This window comes from Magallana gigas, chromosome 9 (genome assembly GCF_963853765.1).
Source record: "Magallana gigas chromosome 9, xbMagGiga1.1, whole genome shotgun sequence".
Taxonomy (NCBI): domain Eukaryota; kingdom Metazoa; phylum Mollusca; class Bivalvia; order Ostreida; family Ostreidae; genus Magallana; species Magallana gigas.
Genome location: NC_088861.1, coordinates 49,032,918 through 49,060,751, shown reverse-complemented (window position 1 = coordinate 49,060,751; position 27,834 = coordinate 49,032,918). Strand labels below are relative to the sequence as shown.

Below are 27,834 nucleotides of genomic sequence, written 5' to 3'. Positions count from 1 at the left end.
AATGGTTTAGGTTTTTTTCCAGACACTTTTTTCAAACACCAATCTCTCAACCAATAAAATATTTCGCTCTGTTTTTTGTTCATAGATCTCAACAATGGGTAAATTTCTGCCTTCTTTGCATTATCATTTGTAATTGTGTATGGAACATCAAGTGCATGTTTTGGCATTTCTAGGTCTGGTATGTTTTCATCTTGTTCAATTGGACATTTGCTTTGCTTTTTTAACATTTCATCCAGGTCTCTTTCCAACTCAGCTTCAGGTGTTAATGATGCCCAAGCATCCTCAACATCTCCTAATGTTTCAAACATTTCTTGAGCGTGATCCAATTGTTCTTCATTCAATGAAAACTTAGCATGATTCATGTCAACAATTTGTTTAACAGGCTTTAATGTTGTTGTTCCATCAAGGGTCACATAACCAGATTCATAAAATGTTTGATAAAGGTCAAATGTTGGTGGCTTCAATTGACACATATTTCTGTATGGCAGAAATAACTGCAACAGGGATTGATAGTGTTTTTCTGGGTTTTTTTCAGAACTAAATCTAGGATAACGAATGATAGCTGGATCAGATTTGGATCTGACTTTAATGAAACCCTTGCCATTCTTCAGTTCATAAACTCCATTTTGTTGTTCTTTTGGTATCTGCGATTTGGATAATACCCTGTACTGTGAACAAAATGTTCCCAAACACATTGATGGAAATGGTTGACAATCTGGTCTCTGCTGATATCTGTCAACAATACTGATCATCCAAATATCATCTTCATCTTCTTCTGTGTCTAAGTTTTCATCAATGACATCTGGAAGATGGTGTTTTTTATTAGCAGTTAGCACAGAGATGGGTTTGCTTAATCGTGTGGGATTTTCCCCAATGGGAATGAAAATCACTTTTCGTGAGCATTCTCTCATTCGTAAATTACAAATACGATAAACAGCCTCTTGTGCACTGACTTCACGATGGTGCAAATATGCTGATCCAATTTTCCTCATTGTTTGCTTTGCATCCATATTTCCTTCCGCTGCTTCAATCTTTGTTTGTTTCAGCAGCATTCCCATCTCTCTTTCAGCTTTAGATATGTAAGACACAACATAAACAATGCAACTGAAAGGATCAAGCACAAACTGTATATCCATATTTGCATTCCAGCATTCCAAGAGGAAAGGGTTATAGTGATTAATCCATAATTCATTCGGATTTCTCTTTAGTACAACACTTTGCTTTGAACTCATTAGTTGCATTGCTTTTTCATATATCTCTTGAGAGATATTAACACTGGCTAATATTTCTGATGTTGTAGTGTCTGAATCAAATTCTTCAGATTGAAGTTTGTCCCAAATTGAGAGTAAGATATTTTTTGCTTCTGATTTTTGAAGTTTTGCTCTTTCCTCCAATTGATCATATGATTCTTCTGGCTTTTCATCTTCACATGGAGATGTTATGAATGTTTTACAAGATGGGGGTTTTGGGAAGTTGAATCGACATTCCTTGCCACCTTTTCTACATGATTTGGAGTGTTTTTTGCTGTGTTGTTGCACATTGACAACAGTGTCATGTAGCTCACTATGTTCACTTGTGTTTGGAATGGAACAAGTTACGTACTTGTCTATGAAGTCACAAACTCTCTGTTTCCCATCTTCAATTAATTTTGGGGAGTTTTCAACCCAGAATAAACAATGGACATGTGGAGAACCCCTTTGTTGAAATTCGACTCTGAAGAAATAATCCTTAATTTTTCCAATTGGTTCAGCTGCACTTAATATAACCTCATGAAGGAAAATGTGAAATCTGTGTTCAAACATTCGTGCGACAGTTACAGGGTTTGACCTTAGTATGTTACTCTTTTCATTCCAGTTTAAGTCGCAGGCTTCTCTACAGTCAGCCTGTTGATGCATGATAGCATTTAAAATTTCATTCCAGCGAAACTCAGCCGATGAAAAGGAGCAAAACCATGTTGGTATCCCAATTTGCCGAAGCATTGCGAACAAGTCTTTTTGAACACCTTGCCAGAATGATGGTGTGCCTCTAATTGGTTGTAGAAATCGGAAAGCATCATCATTTTTTATCACATGCTTAAGGGTTTCTGGATTTTGCAGCATCTCTGCTGTAACTTTTGAACCAGTGTGAGTTTTAGCACATGACTTCCTGATGGAAATTTGTGTTTTATCAATAACTTGTTTGAGTTCTGATAAGTATTGACTGAAAAAAATGTAATCAATGTCTCTAGAAAACCGATCATCTGCGTTCATTAAGCGATTATTAAAGTACCTTGAGAGAGTTATTTTCACATTTCGGTCCTCTGTCCATGTGTTTTCTCCATAGGGAAATAAATGCGGAAAGCACTTAGCTTCATTGCCTTTCTCTTGTAGCATTTTGACTGGGTTTTTACCTTCAGCTGGTGCTATATTGTATATGTCGTTAAAGAAATGGTCCAAAACTTCTTGACCAATGTCTGCAGGTTGAAGGCAAGTGTCATATTGTATTCCTGTCACAGTTTGTTCATCGGGGTCTGTACATTCTTCGAAAAGCTCTTCATTTCCATTCAAGTGAGCTTCTATTTCTGAATTTTCAGCTTCTTCAGTTTGACTACATTCTTTATTGATAATTTGAATATCTGTATAATACTTGTTGTTCTCCTTCAAAAAATCTAAAGCCTTTTGGACATGAGATGGATGAACAAACTGGTACTCATAATGTCCTTTAAATTCCAGTTTTCGTTTCAGCTTAACCCTTATCAGCATTTCATCATCTACATTTCTGGGCAATGCCATGACTTTATGAGTATCAGTTGGAACACAAATAACAGGCCCATATATAGCATTTTGTCCACCCCTTGGCAAACAAGCCACCTTCATAAATGGTATGTGCAAAGCTATCAAGTGTTTCTCCAATGAGTTCAAATCTTTCAGTGCATTTGGGATGTCTTTTAAATCCATATTGTTTATGGCAGATTCAGCCGGAATCTGACCACGCATTAATTTTGCGTAACAAGTTTTACACAACCATTGAGAAGAATATAAGCAACCTTTTGGGCACGTCTCTGAGCACTGATGTGAGTACTTGTTTGTTACACACACCTTGGCAATTTGGCATATTGATTCAGATTTCTTCTTGAAATTTTCGAAATGATACTCTAAAACTTGATTCTTAAATAAAATTCTGTGGCAACAAGAGCATGGATAACATGGTTGCTCTTTTGTCTTTTTTTTGAAATTTTCCATAACAAAGTTGTGTTTATCTTGCTTTTCATGCTTGAGATTGGCTTTCTCTTTGTTTTCTTTTCTTTCCTTTTGCGTCTTTGGATTCTCTAAGCTAGTCTCTATGGTGGATTTCCTTAACTGGTTCTGTGAGATTCCACCAATTGTTCCTTTCTTTTCTTTTGTATCCCTTTCCATAAGATCTCTTTCATGTGCATTCATTTTCTTTGTTTGTTTCACTTTCACTGCTTCTTCATGGTTGTTCAATTTGCTTTTCTCCCTTGATATTTCCCTCTTTCCTTGGAATTGTGTGTTGTCTTTGCACATGTTCTGCAAGTGCTCTTTTGTTCTCCCTCTGTGATTTGTTTTCGTGTGGTTTTGTTTACTGTCATTTATTTTTTTCACTTTCAACTGTTTGTCAGATTTGTATTTCAATCTGTTTTGTACTTTAATTTTTTCTCTAAACAACATGTTTCTGTTGTATTTTGTTTTGCTGTATTCCTTTACTTTCATCTTGAACAAATCATCATTATGATATTTAGCCTGACTGCGTTTCTGCACCATGCCTTTGTACTTTGTATTTGTTTGATAACGGTATTTACATGAAGCTTTGATATGTGCTTTAATTTTCTCATTTTGTCTGTATTTGTTTCTCATCTCATTCTGCAATTTTTGCCTGAACTGTTTATTTTTAGAATACTTCACTTTCAGTTGTTGAAGTTTGGTTGATCTGGATTTGGTATATGCTGACTTTCTCTGCTGCAGCAATTTTGCTCTGAATTGCTTGTTCTTGTGATATTGCTTTTGACTCCATTGTCGTTTCCTCTTTCTGTTTTGTTCAACTTTTGATTGAATGTTATCTTGAATTTGGTAAATAGGTTCTCTCTCTGTATTAAAACTTGTCATTGAAACTACTACATTGTAATGATTTTCATTTTCATTATCAAGGTATATAGCTTCTTCTATTGGAACCCAATATTTGTCGACTAGTCTACCAGAAAACTTTTTCCATATGCCATCACTAAATGTGAAAATTTCAACATGTAACATGTGAGACATAGCAATAATTTCAAACTCTGTTGCCCAAGTTCCAGGAATGCACATCCTGTTTATGTAACCCTGAAGGGATTCAATGTTTGATCTGAGAAGATTTCCAAATATTAAATGATTTTCTCTGACATGTTCACACATTTTTGTGCGCATGATATCATGTGCATCTTCTGAACCAGACATGCAACAAGAGATGGCCCTAAAAAAGCAATTACCGTCTCCTAAAACTCTTTGGTACCGGAATGGAGATGGAACAAGACTTTTGTCAATAGCAACAAAGTTTCGATCATCATATAATGGTATTTGATATGTATTACAAAACCTCTTTTTGGTGTTTGCAGATATCATACGAAAATCAGTTGCAATGTTCTGTTCTTGACCAAGGTATACAACATCTTCAGAAAATCTTTTGATATTGTTTTCTGGACTAGCAGCATTTTGGGAAATGCAAGAGATATTGCTGGAGACACCAGTTATTTCACACTCAACATCTTCAGACACACCTTTGATATTATTTCCTTGACTAGGATCATTTTGGGATATGCAACCAAAATTGCTGGAGACACCAGTTACTTCACACTCAACAGTTGTTGTAAATCCCATGGATTGTGCCAGTTCATTGACATGCATGTATATGTCTTGAATACTTTGAACAATTCTGCAGAGACTTTTGCCGTTTTCTGATAACTTGCCACATGGTGACCGTGAATGAGAGTCAAATATGAAATATTCTTGGTTGACTTTTCCAACTAACATAGTATTTCCATTAAAGCATATAAAGCATCCATCAGTGTTTGATAAGCTACAACACAGTGCTTCTTTCAAAGGCTTTGCATTGAATGGTCTCAGGTCTGGAATCTGTTCATCAAGAGGTAATGGTATTAGAGAACCGATGGAGTCAGATAAGGAGATTGAAAACAGTTCGGCATGAATATCAAGGTTTCTTGGGAGGTCTGATATCAAGAGATATTGATGAGGTATTGATGTGTATCTCTGTAAGGTATCATAAAGCTCATTTCCAGTTATAAGTATTTTGTCCATATCAAAGGCTGTCCATTCAGTAGCTGATAACAACTTGTTATATGTTAAAGCTGATAAACAGTTAGGTACACACTGTAGCCCAGCATTTGATCCAAACCTTGCATTTGCTTGGTGGAAGTTTCCCTGAATGAAAGGGACACAATGATTTTCTGTGTTTACATGTCTAATGCTTTTGCACATATGATCATAATGATGGCTGTTTGCAAAAATGTCTTTCTTACTTTGTTTATGCAAAGGTAATTGAACTGATGGTTTCCCTGAACTGAGAGGGTAGACAGAAGATGATGCCTTATCATTTAGCTTTGAATCTGAAGTACATGTATTTGAAATTGTTGTTACATTGATATTTGCATTGGTGAAACAGTTCTGATTCGTTACCAGGTTAGTTCGTTCTATTTCAGATACCAAGTTAGACTGTGCTTTTGTGTTAACCAAGTCAGACATATGAGCATCTATTTTCATAACCATTCCATCTTGCAAAGACGGAAATGTTTGCGTCTGATCTGCAAGGCATGGCATCTTGCCATCATTTTGCCAGGGTACACTCATAGGAGTACAGACTGAATCAGAGACAGATACTCCTTCTGGAGTATTCAATGATTCAGAATCAGAGATCGGTGTCGTACACACGTATATGGTACTCAGACTTCCCTGGGGAGATGCAACACCCAAGGCATTAGGTAGATTCATTTTCTCATTTTGAGAAGCCTGAATCCTGGCTGTGGGTTTCTGTGCTGCACTGGCTAGTTCTCTAGATGATTTGTCTTCATACTCTTCAGAACAGGTATCAGCCGCAATGGCTTCTTTCGAGTCTGGAGTTCGTCTCTCTTTTCTCTTTCGAAACTTATCTCTGTGCCTCTGAGCACGCTCATTTTGTTTTCGTTTTGGCATCTGAAAGTCAATACACATGTATTTAAATGTCATAGAACTAGTGACATGGAATGAATACATAAGTATATTGTAAACATAAATCTGATATTAATATTCAATATTTTCATTTTCAAATGTCTTTGTCTGTGATAACAATACAAATCAATTTTGAATCCTATAGCTCAAAACTGTAAACCAATTTTTATTCACTGCGACTTTATTTCACAAAAATTTACATCTACCAAGTATGATTTCCTCTATTTCTCACAGAAAGTTATAGTTAATTCATAGCTCTATATAAGCAGCCTGACTGTAATTTACACGCCCCATTTATCGATTGGTCAAAATCTACAGCAGCTGAAACTGACAAGAAAATGACAGGACAAATATCAACAATCCCTGTTTATTGATTGGTCCAAACCTATAGCGACCTAGTAAAAATTACGGACTGCACGAAATAATCAAGACGATGTCAGATTCACAGAAGATGATTTGGCTGTTTCTTTTAGCTACCTTACTTACGTACATTAACAGTAATTTAGTGAATTTTACTTACTTTTCCTGATCAATATATTAATTAGCTTTAAAAAAGATGTTAATATAAACAATGAAATACTTTCTTGTGTGATTCATGCGGGTAATGAAGATAGTGATCACTGCAGGGAAAAAGTTTCATAACCCGCAAACGCGAAAATTTCTTGTACGCGAATAAAAGTTGGTTTACAGTAACATCATCAGATATGATCGACCAAAATGGATATGTCTTATAGCTATATAGCTGCGCCACTTAGTAATGGATGACATGTGTTCAGGAGAAATAATGGTTTAAGGGTATTGTTTTAAACTGTTCAAATATCGATTTAATGACTACTTCCTCACATCCATTGCACATATGCGTAAAATTAATTATCGTAGATAGTTAAGGAAAATGGAATCATTCTTTCAGTATTATGAGGTGATAATATCGGTTGGTGCAAGGTCAAATTCAATAAAGCCCAAAGGCCTTTCTGATATATTTGCATGAGATATGGTGGATGCTCTCTAGTTTGGCAGTATTCAGTAGCAAGGAGCATAGTTGTAGAGGTGTAAACTGTCAGGAAAAATCATAGCAATCACAATATAAATATCATCTTGTTCGAGATTGAAGATCATTTATAGTAAATATTCTGTCAAATATAATGTGAAATCAGATAACATGGATGATATTACAACACATGTCAAGCAGACTTGCATACCACCCCTCCCCCCATCAGTGATATTGAAGTTGAATAATGTTATGCTCTGCATTATCTGTTTAAAAGAACAAAGGAAAGTGAAGTTTAATTTATCAATATATTATTATTTAAAATTTGTCGTGAAATGTTTTCTCCATACAAAAACAAAATTATAGTTATCACCAGGCCTGTAATTTTGGATGCTATATACATTGTTCCCCAACCCCTACAATTTTGAATTCCTATGTGTGATATGTAATTTGAACTTACCATTGAGTATATCGGTAACTGTATGCTTAAGCAACATACTGTATAATTATATACATTTACAAATATGTATCCGTTTTTGAATCGGTATCGAATAGTGAAAATGTGAAAATCTGTATATTTACTTTATGAGATATGTTTGCATGCATGAGGCCACAATATAATTATTGTTTGATGAAAAAATTTTGACTCCCGACTAATGGGATATTCTCCTGCTAATAAGATGTTGTTAGTAAAAAAATAATGGATCTTTTCCTTTTAGATGGTTTTTTTTGTTTTACCTGCTTTTAATAACTTAAATAGAAAAAATGAAAATAATTGAAAAAAAAATCTGCCCCTTCCTCCTGGGTGTTGGAATGTCCAGGCGGCAATTTCAATCATACATTTCTTTATGCATTGACTGAACCTATAGAATAGAGTAAATGTTCAAATCTGTATGAACTGTATCATGACGTCACAATGACCAAACCACACGCTTGTCAGTTGGTTTATAGTAAGCATAAAACACAGTTATTTGAGTAATCCTGAGCAACTGTCATTTTCAAATTGAAATATATAAATATTAAACAGCAATGTAAATATGTTCACTGGAATATGAACTTAGATGGTACTGGATAAAATTTTCTGAGAAGCCTTTCTGGGTTCACAGGATTTGATCACATGACCAACCAAGTACATATCTTGCTAAACTTTTTAACTTGTTGTTTACTTCATATGTGAACTTTTGAAAGAAGTGACAAGGATTACATGAAGCACTAATAGCTTGACGGATGCATTAATGTAAACATTAAAAGACAGTCATTTAAATAATTGTGAACAGCTTGCCCTTTTAAATCATACCGGTATATTTAAGTAATTAACAGCAATTTTAAAATGTTCACATGGGTAGAAGCTGGCTGTTTCAATTCCAAATAATTATAATGAACATTATAGGCCTATACACTTTCACGGTAATACTGCTGTTCAAATTTGTTAACGATGAGTTTTAAATTAACACACATACATGATCTGAGTGGCATAAGCATCATAAAGCAAAAGTATGAGAAGTAGTGCATCAACTCCTTTGGCGCATTTCAAGCTTCATTTCAATAAGGTACTTCACTGACTATCTCTAGTTACCACAACATTTACAGAAGTTGCAAATATATACCCGGTACTATAATTTCTAAACATATCAACTATTTTCATCCACGATCGCATATCCTTGCATGGATATATATGCCCTGTTTCATATTCAACCAATCTAACTCGCATTAAATCCAGTTTTATGATTTAAAAATGTTTAATTAAATGATAACAAATGAATTTAACAATTTATCTATTGATCGACGTATGAAAGAAAAAATTGACTGCAAAATTTCATAAATGCGCTTAGCTACGCAAATTTATGAAGTGTTACGGTAAATTTTTCCTTTAATACGTTGATCAATAGAAAAATTATTATATTTATTTCTTAAGTCTAAATTCTTTAAAGTTATTTGCTATCTCACAATATACCTCCATCAGCATCAAATGTAAAAAAAAAAAGCAACAAAAACAATTGCAAAGTTTGAGCCATTGTTGAATGAAATTAGTACACATTGTGATAGATAAAGTTGTTATTTATAATGATATATTATGAACTGTAAATCTTAAGAACTGGTCAAACAAATTTTCAGAGTATATTTTCTTGTGAAATGTTTATTGGGTAAACTTGCAGCAGTCTTATTTGATTCATACAAAAAGATATCCTACCATATGACACACCCAAGCAAAGGGTCAATGATAATTTCAAACATCTGAGATTGAGAGATAGGGAGGAAATGTTAGAGGAGTTTGTTATACAAACAGACATGCAAATACAATACTGTAAATGTACTACATTTGGCTGTGTATCTTATTTCGCGCTTTTGGTGGAATGCGACTTCCACTAAATCAAGTATATAGCCAAATACCATGCATGTATGTATAGGAATAATCACATTCAAGAATACGCTAATTCAAATCTATGCCAATTAACTTGTTCAAAAAGCAATATCTGCAAAATATCATATACACCAAAAATGATAGGTTTACAAAACCTACCGGCAAACAAGGGTAAAACCCTTAACCCTTGTCCTTGAGAACATGGGGTAATAATAAAATGATCTAATTTTGATATCACCAAGTGGGCATTTGATGATATTCACCCTCCATAAATGGAACACCATGCATCTCAAGTTAACTCTCAGCAAAATCTGACCCAATTACAGCTAGGTGGACAGAGACAATGTAGATACAGCGCTTGCCTAAGTGCACGCGCAACACACAACATCAAATCATAGCTCGAAGAACAGTTTAAGAATAGATTAACTCTTAGTTTCATACATGTAAGGAAGTTTTAACTATGAAAGGTAGGCTATATTACTTTTTAAACATTATGTTTAGATCATTTTCATTAACAAACGCAATACATGTATTAACTTAGTACTTATATTCATTTGCAAGATATCAAGAAAAAAAGATTAGGTCAGACTATGCGTGTTATTTCTTTTTTAATAATATTCAGTGAGGAATATTTGATATTATGATTATATAATTTAATTCTGGTTGTAACACGCTTTCTGATTGGTTGAAAAATTTATTTTATATCGTATAAAGAATGTTGCCTACGTCATAGTATGACAAACGTCAAAAACGTATCAATCCGCCTGACGTTACGTTTGAATTTTGTACAATTTGATGTCATTCTGTAGATCAAATGACCGTTTTTATCAATAATTGATCGCAAATAAATTAAATTATAAGGAATGAATTCAATATTTATTAGTTTTATACGATATAAAATGGTTTGGAACAGTTTACGCTTTTTTATAAACCGCTTCGCGGTTTATAAAGCGTAAACTGCCCCAAACCATTTTATATCGTATAAAACTAAAAAATATTGAATTCATTCCTTAAATAAATACAATATTTACCTATAAGCTAAATAAATCATTTTATTGAAATGATACACAATAGAGTACGGATTGAAGTTTTGAGGGCTTCAGGGATTGTTCTTCAGAAGAAAACTTAAATCCATCAGGATTCCTTATGAGGAATGGAATAACACATTTTAACATTGTTATTGCAATGTGTTGAAATAACTGAAATTTTTAATAAGGAGTATCTCTGATCCAGTATCTTCTTTGATTTTGAACTCTGAAAAGTTATGGACATTTGTTTTATTAATTAAGTTATCAACACACTTTACAAAGAACTATAGATTTTGTGAAAATTTTAAAATAGTATCTAAGAGTCCTTAAACATCTTTTAGAATTTTTCACAAGAAGAAAACTTTCATAAATCCCTTACCGATTATTTTTGAGTTTCGATATGTGATTTACAGTCACAAAAGCTGAAAACTCATAACACAAGAGGAAGATGAAGAAAAAATTGTGGTGTGTAAACAGGAACATTTATCAAAAAAATTAAGATGTAACAGTTAATCAAAAAATCACAATTCATCATTTATTGGAATGTCAGGAACGTAGCATCGTTTTTGAAAGGGGGGGGGGGGGTGGGGGGCGCCAGACTCATTCAAAAAATTTGACAAGCCAAAAAAAAAAAGGGGAGAAATTTAAACTTTCACAAAATCTTCTAAATCCTAATTCGGGTGGTGGTGGTGGTGGTGGGGGGGGGGGGGGCGTAGTATATAACATCACTTTCACTCCTCATTTCCTTATCATTTTTTTACATACTCCCAAAAAAGTGGGGGGGGGGGAACTCCATGATAATTCAGGTTTTTTATATGTAAATTTTAAAAAATTTGTTGCTGCGAGGAAAACCTAACCCCCCCCCTTGATGCTACATGCCTGAATGTTCATGAAAATATCATCACCCATCACAATATATAGGCATGTAACTATTATGTAATATTATTCAATATGAAGTTTGTTGTATGTTTGAGAAACTTCCACTTGATTTTCTATTTTTGATCTAAATATCTTTAGATAAATTTTGAGAAGTTTGAAAACTTGGATTCAAGCCTCTGACGTATACAACTCACACACCACACTTCATTTAGTTTATTTTGCAAATGTGGGAATCACACCTTGGGAATTTGACATACATTGGGGAGGGGGTTTAACCCCACACCCCCCCCCCCCCAAAAAAAAAAAAAATTCCTCGTAGAACTTCGTCTGCAAATTTACATCTATTGGATATCATTGAGTTGAAATTCCCACGCCCTTTTTTGTTAAGAGTAAAAATAAAAATGAAAATGACATTGAAATTGAAGTTCACAATATAAATTTTTACGTCCGCCTCCGACCCCCCTCCCGAATAAGGATTTCCATGATTTTTGTAGATTGTTCGGATGAATCTTTCTTAAAGGATGATGTATTATTTTGTATGCTTAAACAATCTGAATTTATATATATATAGAATGAGTCATGCATTCGCTCAAATCAACGAGAAATACCAAAATTGGAAGCTACACAGTCTTTCCTATAGGTATAGTAGAAGTTATCGATATTTGGCTTTATAAAGAGCAAAAGATTGATATAAAACGAAACAGGAGTTCTCACTGCTGAACGGCCCAAAAACTAACACAGAATGGGTTCTGGACGGAAGGACATTCCTGAGCATGCGCATCAAATAACCGCTATATGGACGAGTCCAATTTTTAGGGAAGTGTCACATAACAATAGGTTAGTTATAAAAGCTTATGAAATGAAGCTTTGAACGTAGTATCTACATGTAAATAATACTTAATTCTTTAAAATTCTTTGTTCACCGGTAAATCAGATACGTCCATGTTTATTAATATATGATTATCATTACAATAATCAGTGGTGTGAAGAAACATGACAAAGATTATACATCCTCACCAGAAGACAAATGGAAACGCACTCAAATATACACACTTACGTTTCAATAGCATGAAACTCGCAGCTAACAACCCAGGGCTTTATAGTCTTCATGCAGTTTAATTTGTCTCAAGTTCTAACCACAATCACTGTTATTGGTGCTGCCGATCTAATCGTTAGTCAGGAACGTAGGTCTCTGCATTCATCAAAGCGCATGCGTAAAAATTTAGGCGTGTTCAGCAGAGAGAGCGACCGCGAGCGCTCGCCAAAATTTGTGTTGCGGGTATAGGGAATTTTGGCGAGCGCTTGCGAGCACGCGCTCTGTTGAACAGGCCTCTGGAGAGCGCGCACCCTTTGAGATCAACGACTCGTGAGTTTCATGAGAACAAGAGGTTTTTCTTTTTCAATGAAAAACCCGAAATAGCACAAGTATCTCCAAATACTGGTCACTTTTTTTAGTATTAATTTAAGGGTGTTATAAAATTTGTTTTAAAGTTTACGACACAACTCCTCATTGCTTTATCTCAAACGTTGCATGAAAAAAGAAGATTCACATCGCATTCTTATTAAATACAAAAGACAAGCACAGTATGAGCTTCCATTTAAAGCTCACAAAAACCACAAAGAGATTTGGAGAACAACAGTTAATTTCGTTTTTTATAAATATCAAAAGAAATGCCATTAAAAATCATTCGATATTTTTTGTTCTATTTATGCGATAATGAAACGACAATGATCAACAAAGGGTTCTATATCGTGCAAGTGCCTATACCTGATACATTTTAATTAGTATGGGACTTTAGACTTATGTTTTGACGCTTGTTCTTTCTCCCTCCTTTTTGCAGTTTTCCATGCTATTTAGTATTATTTAGTATACCATCTGGGTCCTAGGTCGTCCATCCGATTCTTTTTCAGACTAAGAGCTACAGAACTGCACTTAGAGAATATCAAACTGATTATGTTTATTTATTTTGTCTCAAAGAATCAGTTTTTTAAATAAAGTTTTATCTTAAAAAAAAAGAAATCGGGCACAATTTTCAATGTTAGCATTTTACAATTTAAAGGTCTAATCAAATTTTGAATGAAGTTTCAAGATACTACTCTTCGTTGTTTTAGACGAAATATTGCGTGGAAAAAAGATTTACATCGCATATATATTATAGAACTAATTTCTTCTCTTTTTTATTTACATCAAAATAAATCCAAGAAAAAATCTAAATATTTTTTTTTCCTTTACATGTGTTAATGAAAACGTTGATCAGCAAGGGCCGGTTCTATGTCGTGCAAGCACCTACTTAATAGATTGTTACACGGATCTACCACGATGACAAATATCGAAAAGGCAATATTGTGGGTGAAGGATGAAAGTGTAGTTTGTTTTTTAGGTTTATTTTTGATAATTTATTTATCTGGATCAATTTGGTCTGTTGGTTTGTTTTGTTTATTGAAAAGGGGAATAAAGAAAATGAGTAATTTCCGATATGAAGTCAAGCATATATTTTCATATTATCATTGACTTAAAACATGTTGGAAAAAAGAAATATTGCATCAAGCAATTAGTTATTATGCGCAGATTATGCATTCCTCTATGGTTTTCACAATTGCATGTATCAGTTACTACACGTATTTGCTTACGGAGAAATAAATCTCCAAAGAGATGATATAGTTATCAGTTAAGTTCCAGATTGTCTTCTGCACATGCAAGCACGTGTGTAATCCTGATTTAAAAATGGGTATAATGTCCGGGGAGGGGGGGGGGGGGTCATCGCAACAAAACTGTGTATAAGCGTACTAGAGTGTACATTGTTAATTAATAATTGATGTTGAATTGTTATTAACAAACAAAATCATAAATTTATAATAACAAACACTAAAATGCCAGGGAGTTCTGCTGGACGCGATTTCATTTGTCTTCAATTAATAGGGTGTAGGGATGCCCGCCAACTTAATACATATGCTCACGCGTCAACAGATTAAAAATGACTGTATTTTGGATTTATAAATCGCTCTAAAACATTCGATCTGATATATCGTTGTTAACAATTCAAAACTTTGAACGATTAAATTTGTTTTTATACCTAGTACCCCGACCCTCACGAAAAAATCCATTCAGATCAATGGAAATTTCATTTACAAGACTCTGCGCCAGAATCAGGATGTCTCATTCATTAATTTTTTCGTAGTTATAGTGGACGAGTCCAAAATAGGAATTTTGAGACACATCATACAATGTGAACATATGCCATGAATGCAGTTTACTTTGCGTCTATCTTCTTATTTTGAGAGTCCTTTTTATCATGTTTATCATGGCTTGAAAATGACGGAAGGCCCTTGAATGTTGTTATCTTTATGCAGGCACGTAGCATCCTTTTTGAAAGTGGGGGGGGGGGGGGGGGGGCAGACTCATCCAAAAAATCTTGACACGCAAAAAAAAAAAAAAAACACCTCCCAATTTCAATCCTAATTTCCTTATTTTTAAATAAATTTTGTACATCCTTGATAATTCAATTTTTTATAAGCAAATTTTAAAAAAATTAGTTGCTGTGAGAAAAAGTGGGGGGGGGGGGGGGGACCCACAAGCTTGAATTAATAATTGCCTGAGGATGCATCTTTAATGTGTCAACATTTATATTCATAATTGATGAAAACGTTATATAGGATGTAATAAGCACAATGAGCAAGAGTGTTCAATTAAAAGGGCATTTCACATTGCACGTGTGTAATCCTGATTTAAAAATAGATTGCCATATTTGAAAGGTCAAAAAAAAAGAGGGAGGTGTCATCGCAAGGTGATACACATTGTCTAAGTAGTACAATGTAAGTAATAGTTGGTGTTGGATTATCATCATTAACAAAGAATCATCAGTTTGGATTAATTAAAACAAATATAAATTCATATAATTGGAATATTTACTGGAGGGGCTACGTACAAGTAATTCGCCGAAGTGGGGTACGTGTGACCCGATTTTCGATCAATTGGGCGATTTCATTCATCTGGAAAAGGGTTTCACTCGCGTGTACATCTAACAATTGCTAGTCAATTAAGCGTGTATGTTAATTCGATAGATTTCTTCTAAAACATTCAATCCAAAGTATAATATATGTAGTTATTAGTTGACACCCTCCCAGTGGATCTATGCCGATGGATCTATCTGAGGTCTCAGCTGTTGCGTGAATGGTAAAGAAAGACTTCGCGCCATAATACGTCTCATTCATAATTTTGGCTCGCCGATTAGTGGGCGAGTCCAAGTTAGGCCAGAGCACATGATGTGTAGATGGTCTTACCCACTCTATTTTCTTAACTGGTCATATAATAAATAGAGATATCATGGATCTTCCACTTTTGTCGGAGCATGTAATAAATGGAACCAAAAAATAAAGTAATTCTAATTGAATTAAATTGAAGTTAAAATGTAAATACCCCCTCCCACCTACGGATTAGGATTTTCAAAATTCCCCATTTTTTAAATTCCTTGTCAAGATTATTTTTTGATGAAGCTGCCCACCTAAACCCCCCCCCCCCCCCCACACACACACACTTTCAAATAACGATGCTACATGTACGTGTTTGAATATCCTTTCCTATATGGTTAGAAATAACAAAATGTCTTTGATTTTGCATCTAATATATAACAAATTCAATTTTCAATTTGGCTGTTTGAGATTATTCGATACATGTACATTCCTAAAATGATTTAAAATAATGAAATGATTTAATTTCCAGTGATATACAGGTACATGCACTCGATCGAAGAAAAAGATTGAAATTGCTTCTAAACTCTGCACGTTCAGTTTAATAATTTATGATCCGCAGCGAAAATTAAATTTCATTTCTTATAAAATAACACCCTAATACTTCGCATTTCATTCGCTGTTTGTAGAACAAGCAGAACCAGTATCAGTTCGATCCCTATCGTATGTACATTGTTCGAATTTAATAGCCCTTGCATTGGATTGCTTTGCATGTACGAAATATCTTTTAAAAATTCAACACTGAAAGTGTTTACCTATATGGCTATTAATCTATATGTACATGTACACATAGCGTACACATGTGATTCAAAATACCCCAAACGGAAAAATTAACTTATTGAGTCTACATTTTTTAGAATTTGCAAAAAATACATTGCGGGTCTGAATGTTTGTTAATGTGTCAATCTATCAATATACAGTTTGTTAATTATTTCCGATTGCTAAGGCTACATCGTTTTTGATGAACATTGAACAACATTTTTTCCATGCCATTATTTCCACGGAAGATAGCGAGTACAATTATAAAGCACAATTTATTTAATTATCTCTTTAATATTGTGTACTAGTATGTAATAAATTATTTATAAATTGCTGCCGAAGGTTGTTTGGTATTTTCGTTTGTAGATGCATTGCAAGTAAAAAACGTGAAACGCGGGGCAAGTCATAATTAATACATGTTTCCCTAATAACCGTTACTTAAAAATAGCGGCTTTGGATTCAAATATTATCGTATACGAATATTAAGTTCACTTTTTAAAATCATCTCCACGATGATAATATTATATCCATCGGAAATCAGTATTTTGTTTTGCTTTAAAAGAAATGTTCTATCGGGAGCAATCCCGCGTTCGTTTAAATTGCCAGCGTACATTTGTCATGTCAGTAATACACATTGTGCTTTATATGACGGCCGTGTATACGTACTGTAGAAAAGTTGAGTTTAATTACCATGCATTCGAACCATTTAATTAACACATCTCCCAGTACTGAAACAATTCAAAATGTCTCTGTTACAGTAACACAGTGGGGCGTTAAACATGTGTACGTCCAACTCTACAAGCATATGCACTGTCGTCAAGGCGACGGCCTGAATACAGCTAGCGACTCTTCTATCGATCGGTTACCTGAGTCTCGTAATGCATTTAAATATAGAAAGGGGCACAGTTATGAAACAAAAAACAAAAATAAGGTCAAAGACGTTCATCTTTATGAAATGAATATGTACATATGAATAAAAACATTTGGGAATTTTATGTAGAATTATTTTTGCGCGCTGCATGTATCAGTTAGTGCATTACAAAAAGCCCTTTCATAACCTCCTAAACGTGCGCACCCCCACAAAAATGGACCGAACTGACAACAATTGTTTCTGCAAATACTGGCTATAAATTACGAAAACATTAAATTGAATACCACGGAAGGATTCAAAATTAATTTCTTTACAACTTTGCTTCAATAATGCATTAGAAATTTTTATTCCTTTACAAGTTATTGACAAGAAACTTTTGACGCATCTAACTCCTTAATTATAGGGGCCAGCCCCTTTTTCTGTATACCGAATGAAAGGTCTTGGTAAGACCAAGATCTTTTAAAATACATGTTATAACAAATTTTTATCAGGTAGGAAACTAACACGGAAAATACGCGAATTTTTTTGAATTTTTTTCTTGCCTTTGTTTCAACATCTATACCACCCCTTTTATTTGCATTTAAATAATAAATAAAATATATCTCGCACAAATTCAATGTATTAGCTTCCAAACCAGCCCATCTTTGAGACTCTGTCAGCCATCGTTATAGCTAAACCCCCCTGGACAAAAGAAGTCGTTAAATTTTACTAAAAGGGGAATAACTCAAAACCGAATGGGGATTTTCCTCAACTAAAATATGCAACGACAACATCACGCGGCATGTTATCAGTCCTGAAAATTTCAAAACCATCGGTGAACAAACGAGCGAGATATTAAGGATCAAAGTTGGCGTCTAGAAGAAAAAAAAAAATAATAAGAAATTTGAAATTTTTTCAGAATAATAGTAAGGTCTTCCGTTGGAAACGGAAGACCTTAAAAAAATCACGGTTATTTTATTAAATGGATGCAAATAACAAATACATGTACCGATTTAAAACGTCATTTAGCTTTAATTCTATTGCATTTTTTTGTTATTTGTACATGTATACATGCTGACCCGGATGACGAATTATTAAATTATATCATAAATACATTTTTTCTATTGAAAACTGTTTTAAACTAGTGGTGTTTGGTGTCCAAGCAGCGTAGTTGACAATGTACTCGCTTCTAACCGCTGCATGCGACCCAAGTTTGATCCTCATGATCGACAGTGGTTGTATGTGATAGGGTATGGCGGATACATTGGTTCTCTCCCGGTACTCCGGCTTCCTCCCACACCAATGACACCCTTGTGCTAACACCCGTGCCAAAAATTTATTATGTCATTGAAATGCTTATGGCGAAAAGGGTTGATCAAAGGCAAAAAATCATGGATAGATATTTTTGAAGCTATTAATGGTGTTCAAATTGTTCACAAATTACTTAAAATAAAAAAAAATTAAAGTGGGTATGAGAACACTATTCATAAAAAGCTGGTATGGGAAGGTGTCAAAATAATCAGTGATTTTTTGACGTGAATGGAAATCATTTACCCTGTGATATTTTTCAACATATATTAGATATGAATATCTGTACTATGCAGTATAACAGTGTAGTAAATGGCATCTCAAAATGACTCAAATGTTTTCTTACAAAAAAAATCATACACTAAATATACTTATATATAATAAATCTTTGTTGTTGCATAATAAATGTACTAATGAAGTGTATAACCATAAACTCCAGTAACGAAATTCCATTACTAAGTGGGAATCAAAGTTTGTTCAATATGAAGCCGAAATATGTGTTAATAATGCTCTTAATGTATGATTTAAGACAACCAAAGGCAGTTAGCTATAATAGTTACAACTTAGATTACTTTATAGAATTCAACCTGTAAATTTTTACTTAAAAATAAATAACGTGGTGTCCTCTGACTGTTGCTTATCTTGTAAACATGAAGTTGAGACACTTCAGCAAGTCTTCATAAATTGTGAAAAAGTATCCACAATGTTGGGCAACTTGAGCTTGCATATTTAGCTTGCTACAGTACAGGCAACGCGGATCCCGTGTTTCCCGCGACCCGTCACGGTATAAACACATCGAGGTGATCGGCCAGGTGAGAAAGGTATACCGCGTTCCCATCACAGTAAACTCATCATCTACCTGTCCCCGCCACGGTAAAATTATCGATGGAAAAGTATCGTATACAAGCGGGAGTTATCTCCCCGAATGACAAATAAATTGCATGTTTCTTTATATTTAATGACGATATTTAACTAGATTTTGACAGAGATTATAATCGAAATACTTGGAGTCTTTTTTACTATTTTTTTTTTAATTTCATAGCTATTGAATAAATTATAAAAGTATTTAATTTAATACTTGTGCAGCAATTGCAAATAAAATATGTTCGAATCCATTATCATATTTTAAAAAGGTCGTTAAATTAAAAATTATCATGAAATGATTTTAATTGCCAATAAAATTATAAATGTGTACGCAGTGTGATTGTGTTTTCTTAACAATTAATTGGTCAGCCTACATTTGTATTGTTTGTTGTTGAAGTCCATGCGTGTCAACTAATGATAAGCAAGTGATTAAAAATTAGAGCTTCCTATAAAATTACCAATCCAGTAATTTTAAAACGTTCCGTTCATTTCTTACAAGGTCTTCTGTGTGTACATTTTTTGTGAATTCACGTTTTAGTGAATTTGTGTTGCGTTACTTTAGGTACATGTATGGCTCGTCGTTTGTCATTGCGCGAGGATTCCCACTTTCTAGTGCGTTACGTTTGCGACGACAATCTTCAAGTGCGAAGCCGTGTGTTCTTCAAGACTCAGTCTGACTTAAATATTCAGTGTGGAAATGAGTATGACGTTCAGTGGGGCCGGCCTGAGGAAATCGATCGAGCTGTGGTCTTGCATACTGGATGTGAGCAGGACATGAGGGCCAAGCTGCGAGAGATGGAAGATAGCGAGTGTCTACCGGCCTCTCCTTCCTCATCAACTTCTTTGCCACCTTCGAATACGCCCCATTGTAATGCAAAAAATCAAATGAACGTGTATCTCTCTGAACTGAATTATAACAAATAAAGAGTAAGGAGCCTTAGAGATACCCAGAATTGCATAATATTATGTAATCAAAAGATATTGTGGGTATCCCATGTCATGGTGTCGTGATGGTGTATCAGCTACCTGCCGTGACGGAGGTTAGCGTTGGCTCGCGACCGAGCCTCTCTCTCTCTCTCTCTTAACAGAATAACTAGATAAATTTTTTTGAGAAGGAAATGTTGTTAAACCGTTCTTATACATTTCAAAGAAATTAAGAACATGTTTTGAAAGTTTTGCTGTTGATATTTCATGCCGATAAAAAACATTTCAGTAAATGTATTGATATCATTTTATGTGTGCATGTACATTTATTCTTATTGACAGCTACTACAAATATGTAAACCCGTTACCTGTTATCGTAACCTTACCCCCCACCGCTTTATGACTGTCGGAGTTAACTTTATTTGACTTTAGTCCCAACTGTTTTACACAAAGGTGTGAAACCGGTGGTCGCACTGACAGGAAATCACTCCACGCTTGAACGCACAGAATACACAGGAATGAGGCAGGTAGATAATCTATGAAACGATTGACCAAGAAGAATTCTACATGCATATCAAACAATTTTACTGATAGTAATATCAAATAATTGATTCATTTTACTGCGTTCTTTAACCGCTAAACGTGTTGAAGATTTTCCTTCCCGCAAAAAACCTCCATTATAAAGTAAACGAGAGATAGAGAAAAAACACAACGAATTAAACTTTCCAAACACAGTATATCATGCATCACGAACATTGTAAAAAAAACTTAACTGTTAAACATACTTATTTTCTTTATTAAAAATAAAACTAATAGAACGAAACTTTATCATGGAGGAAACACGTGGTAGAGCTAGCGGGTTGATTTGATTGACAGATGCAGCACGTGGACTCAAATTTGCAATTGCATGATGGATTCAATCACAGTGTACCATATTCTTTTATGAATACTAATTTTATGAATATTTAGTATTGGATATTAGTATATTTGACATAAGTGTACGTTAATTACGCCTAAACGCCCCCCCCCTCTCTCTCTCTCTCTCTCTCTCCTGTAAGTTGTTGTGCAATTAGACGAAGCCGTACGCGATATAGACTTTTTCTTTGGTCGTGAATAGGTGTGAAAACCCTCAAGGGCATGTCGTTTTCTACCCTAAGTTTGTTAATCACTACATGTATACACAGAAAATGATCGTGACTTAAACTTTATATGTATACACAGGAAACGCATACTGATAACACGTTATGATTCCATGTGCTTTAACGCAGCACTAACTTTATATATGAATGATAATTTTATCATTGAATGAAAAATAGATTTGTTAGTTGATTCCCGACATTTGTTCATTTCTCAATTTAAAACATACACTTGTATTGACAGTTTACGGCGCTATGCGTGTCAACTTATAAAAAGAGAAGATGATATTGCTCTGCATTGATACGAGTTCATCTAATGAAAATATTTAATTTTAAGATTGTTATAAAAACAGGATTATCAACTAATAGAAATAATAACTGAAATAAGCCCGTCAAATACAAAGTTATGTGTTCTTATTTACACATCACAAAATTTAACAGCGTATTAATCATGTTATGTTGTAATTCGAATGTAGTTTCCGATTTCATGATATTCTATTTCATAAATATAATTTATTAATTTTATAATAATATGGACCACAATTTATTTACAATGCAGCTGTTATGCTTAAATCTGAAGTCGCATATTTGATGTGGATTTACGCGACCCGCATTGCCTGTAATGTACAGTACAGGTAAAGCAACAACAACAAGCAGCAGCAGGAATAACGGTATATCACACCGTCGCGGTGTCATAATGGTCGCAATCCATACCGCGATCAAAACTCGCGATGATGTATCGCGGGAACGATAAAAATACCGTGACGGTAACGCGGGCCAATACGGGATCCGCGTTGCCTGTACTGTACTTCCTCAAGAATTGGTTTTAAAGGGGTGTGGTAATGATTTTCAAATTGGTAAAAAAAATTTCGATTTAAATGTTCACAATGCTTTAGGAAGGTAATTTTGATAGGTAACCAAAATTTGAGAGTCATTTTTTGAGTTATAAGCCACTTACAGAGCTGACAATTCTTTGCTATGTAAACAAAGCTTTTGTTAACATTTGAATGTTTAAGTGAAAATTCCAGTTTTAGATCTCAAATGAATATGTTAATCGTTAGGAACTGTTAATTTATGCTTAAAATGAATAAGAAGATAGACATATCATCTTTAAACATTTTTTTACAGGTATATTGAACCTATGTCAACAAAAACAGGTCACGAGCCTTGTTTACATGACGAAGAATTGTGGGTCCTGTATCTTGCTTAAAACTCATCGACTGACAGCAAAACTTCATTTGATCATTAGAAATGCATTCCTAAAGCATTACAAATAATTAAAACAGAGGGAAAAAAATTGACCAAAATCGTGACCATGCCCCTTTAATGTGGTTAATATCTTATTAGGTCAAGTTCCATTGTAGAAAAACAACAAAGTTATTAATTTAGTTATTCTATGTTCAAAGCAATATTTGTTTACTTGTTTAAAACAAGACAATCTACATTGCCTTTCTGGTCTTTTATCTAATTTATTCAACAAATACAAGGTCGAAAAATATATTGCTTGTAAGAATCGTCAAATGCATACATTTGTCATTACCTGGCTACCCTGGTTATTTATCTTTGACACCATCATTCACTCCTAGTCATGTTATTTGTCGTAATTTACTTTTTATTTATAAATTTTTATTTAAGTTCTTTCATGTGTCTTTATATTTTCCTCTTTTATACTTACCTTGGGTTTTTTTGTTCTTTATTATTGTATTATTTCGTTTTGTTTAATTTTTTGTTTTGTTTTTATTTTTTGTTTTGCTTTGTTATTTTCTCAATTGAAGCAGCTTATTCCAATATAATTGAATGTAAGTGAGCGAGCATGTGTGAATGAAAGGATATTCTAAAAACACCTGTTGCATTTAGTTAATATGTTTCTTGGAAAACGAAATAAAAAAGAGATATCTATATAAATTGTAGAACTTGTTTGAATCGTTGTAAAATAAATAAAGTTTATTCAACCTTGTGGCTATCAGTTCTCAGTTATATTCAAGAAACATATTGTGATAACAATGACTTTGGTATCGTTAATTTTTTTATCAGATAACTTAAGAATTAATCCTGGTGGCTCTATGTGGAGGTATATGGAGGACGATACGAGGCAATTTCCGAGTGAACAAGAGGAAATTACTTCACCTAATAGACGCCATAACTCACCATCTTCACCACCAATGCGTAGCGAAAGCAGAAGAGGTTCCTGGTCTACAAACTCTCGTAAGATAAAACACATGTTAATTAAATTGACTAATACGTTTAATATAATGCATCACAGATAAAAAAGAGATTTAAAAACAATTTTTAAAAAAGCAAATGGTGAAATGATAAGAATCAAATTACAAATGCCGATTACAAATGTTTTAAATCGGCTCAATCCCAACTCTTGTAGTATTTTTATCAGACCTATCAATGCTGACCGGATAAACCTGTGAATTATATTAAAAATCAGGCATTGCATTTTGTAAGCTGTTTAAATCAGTTATCATCAGTTTTAACTATTATTCCAAAAATATACTGCGGTATCATTGACTTTGGTGATGTTTGTGTTTCTGTCAGGTAACAGAACTTAGTCGTGATGCCCTTGGTACATGTATGGGCCATTCATTTAATGATTAACTATATCAAATGCCCTCAAGTAATTTTCCTTAAAACTCATTCTTTGCACCGCCATTTCGTTACAAAAACAGTTGGTCTTCCCATTCTAGAAAGATGAAATAAATTTCACCGTCAGGTATTAATTCACAATTAACTTTTAGAGATGTGTCGAAAGAGTCGCCATAGTTCACTCATTCACTGTAAAACAGCGGTCTCCAAAAAACTCTCCCATAAAAATGGAAATTGCTACTCATAAATACAGGAGCCAGAAATAATTCAGCATCCAAGAACACTCCTTATCTGTCAGCTATTGACCTTCCGCAGGGATAGAAAATTTAGCAGCAAAAACAAGGCGAAAAAGACACCATATAAAAAATTAACAAAAGAAAATCATATATACTACCGGAAAACTATTCAAATGTGTGTTGTTAAAAACGAACCAAAATGAGTTTTTAAATACCTGATGTATTTCTAAAGACAAGCCCCCGATAGCACAATACGGGATGACGACCACGTCTATCGGCTGGATTTCCCGGGTTCTATCCCATGCATGTTTTTACTTGACTATTTTAAAGTATAAACAAGGGGCTTCCCACTGGATTGATATGTAACCATGGAAACCAACGGCTGAAGTTTTAAAATAAGGGGCTCCCCAAAGGTTTGTTATGTATATAACAGAAGGGTGAACCAAAAGAAATTAAAAACAACACAACGAATTTCAGTTTGTTACATAAATCAAAAACTAAACATTACGATGAATTATAAATAACTGCTTAAAAACCATTTCGATATTTCATGTTTAGTTGTGTAATTAAACCCAGTGATAAGGGGTGTTCAATTACATTGTTTTACCGGACATGTGAGCCATTTTCGACTCAAGTGCAGATAATTGTCTGATTAATGGTTATGGTTTCTTCATTAACAATGCAATTTAAAATTGATAGTTAATAAGGTATAGTTGCCACGCAAATTTACTTCTTGTTTTCATCTGCTGAAAATATTATAGTGTGTGAAGCCAGGATTGAACATCAAATCTACTACCTTGAAAAATCTACTACCTTGAAAAATCTACTACCTTGAAAAACTTTTTTGCTAAAATTAAACTGAAAAAATTTGCATGGAGGGAAATAAATTCAAAAAATATTATAAATCGACCAAAATTAATGGTATACGGGGTAGGCCAAAACCCACGCTATACTATGCAAGATATACATCATCAGTCTACAAATTCATTTCATGAATTTCTTTTTTTAAGAGAGAGAGAGAGAGAGAGAGAAAGAGAGAAAGAGAGAGAGAGAATGCGACACCACACGTGGTTAAGTATAATAAAGTTAATTCTGCGGGGTAAATAGTTAACACTAAAAAATCAGTTGAAAATGGAAATTAAATATTAAGCAAAACGTATCAATGATGTTTGATTAATGTGTATTAACATGTAATTTTTTGTGCATTATTTATGACAATTATACATGTATGTCGTTAATATCTTAAGCTTATCAAGAGGAAACTCGCCAGGTTCAGGCTCAAATGCAGTTACCTATGGTGCAAAGAGTCTTGAATACAGGTGTTAACCCAAACCGTGTGAGAAATGTCATAGAGAGAAGGCTAAGAGAAACAGGTATGAATGTTGCTTTTAGCATAACAAATATCATTTTTTTTAAATAGTTTATGCAATTTACAAAGCTAAAAATGATTTAGGTAACCTTTGTCTTATAGGTATAACTATTACATGATGAGTAAACAAAAAACGAAGAAAAACATTCAAAATTAAAATATGTCTTTTTAATAATATCAATCACCAACAGTACAGTTTTGATCCCTTTAATCTAATTCATTGAAATTGCAATTCTGTTTACTTCCATCTGATAAAATAACTTTCATGTTGTTTAGTTAATCAAATGTAGCAAGTTATCCAAAACGTATTCGATCAGTAATGGTAACAAACGACATACAGCAAACTTGTAAAGTCTGTTTTTTTAACTGAGACGGTTTGTTTGAAAACATGCGTATTTACAAAAAACATATGGATCTAGTTTCTCACCTAAAATGCAGTGTCTAAACATGCGTTACATTCCCTCAATTTGTAACAATTGCAAATATAAGATTTTCATAAAAAGAACCAGTAAAGACACTTTCAAATAAAAAAAAGACAAAAAAGGATGTCTAATTGGACAAATAACAACCAAAACGGATACATATTTTTTAAAGAGTATTTTGGCAGCAATCTTATATTTTTTAGCTCACCTGAGCTGAGCTATTCTGATCAAATTTTGTCTGTCGTCCGTCTGTCTGTTCGTCTGTTTGTCCGTCTGTCTGTAAACTTTTCACATTTTCAACATCTTCTCAAGGACCAATGGGCAAATTTCAACTAAACGTGACACAAATCATCCTTAGCCTGAGGGGATTCAAAGTTGTGAAAATTTAGAACCACGCTTTTTTGTAAAGGGAGATAATTAGGATTTTAAGAAAATACGAACAAAAAAAACCCCAAGAAAGCTGTAACTTGAGTGGAAGCATTCTCAGGTAGTGTTATTTCAAACTTGTGAAAATCATGACCCCCGGGGGTAGGGTTAGGCCACAAATGGGAGTCAAAGTTTAACTAGGAATGTATAGAGTTAATCATTAAAAACCTTCTTCTCAGAAACTAATCAGCCAGGAAAGCTGAAACTTGTGTGAAATCATCCTCATGTAGTATAAATTCAAAGTTGTGAAAATAATGACATCCCCGGGAGAAGGGTGGGGCCAATGGATTGGGGGGTCAAATTTTTACAAAGGAGTATGTAGAGTTAATCTTTAATAATCTTCTTATCAGAAACTAATCAGCAAGATGATTCTTTATAATTGTTAAGACTTTGGCCCCAGGACAATTCTTCGGCCTCCTAAGATGGTTTAGAGTTTGATCATGACCCCCGGGGGTAGGTTGGGGTCACAATGGGGAGATGGGTTGAAGTTTTACATTGGAATATGTAGAGTTAATCTTTAAAAATCTTCTTTTCAAAAACTAATCAGCCAGGAAAGATAAAGCTTGTGTGGAAGCAGCCTCTGGTAGTGTAGATTCAAAGTTGTGAAAAAATGACACCCCGGGGAGTACGGTGGGGCGACAATTGATTTGGGGGGGGGGGGGGTCAAAGCTTTACATAGGAGTATGTAGAGTAAATCTTTAAAAATCTTCTTCTAAGAAACTAATCAGCAAGATGATTCTTTATAATTGTTAAGACTTTGGCCCCAGGACAATTCTTTGGCCTCTTAAGATGGTTTAGAGTTTGATGTAGGGTTATATCCCTCTTATAAACAATTGTTAAGGATTTTTTTGAGAACTGCAATACTAAACATGTGATATGACTATAAAATCATCCTGTTAGAAAAAGGACTAATGATTATACACATAAGAATATCCAGAGGGGGGGGATTTTATTTATACAGGATCTACATTTGTTATTGTACATTGTCCAGATAGTTTGTATTATGACTCCATTATGCTGATTTTATCATACCTATTGTTCCTCAGGTGAGCGATGTGGCCCATGGGCCTATTGTTTAGGAAATCTTATAACTGTAATAAATTCTCTCCAGTTTGTATTTGAATATGATATTTAAAAACTAAAAGTAGGTTATCTTGCTTCACCGAGATTTATCATAATGCTATTTTAGGGCATTGGTAACGTTACTTGTTTCTTTACAATTACTTTGTAGATTCTGAACAAAATTATT

The 27,834-nt window shown here is 34.0% G+C and overlaps 1 protein-coding gene across 3 annotated transcripts in view; it reads left to right on the top strand.

Moving 5' to 3' along the window:
- Positions 1-27,834, top strand: part of LOC117691871 (uncharacterized) — a 98,983-nt gene that overhangs the window by 59,016 nt on the left and 12,133 nt on the right. For 2 of the 3 annotated variants that reach the window (XM_066071958.1, XM_066071956.1), the window contains 2 exons: positions 23,575-23,745; positions 25,616-25,741. In XM_066071958.1, coding sequence (XP_065928030.1) covers positions 23,575-23,745; positions 25,616-25,741 — 297 coding nt within the window. The remainder of the gene's footprint in view (positions 1-23,574; positions 23,746-25,615; positions 25,742-27,834) is intronic. The other variant, XM_066071957.1, reaches the window with a different exon arrangement.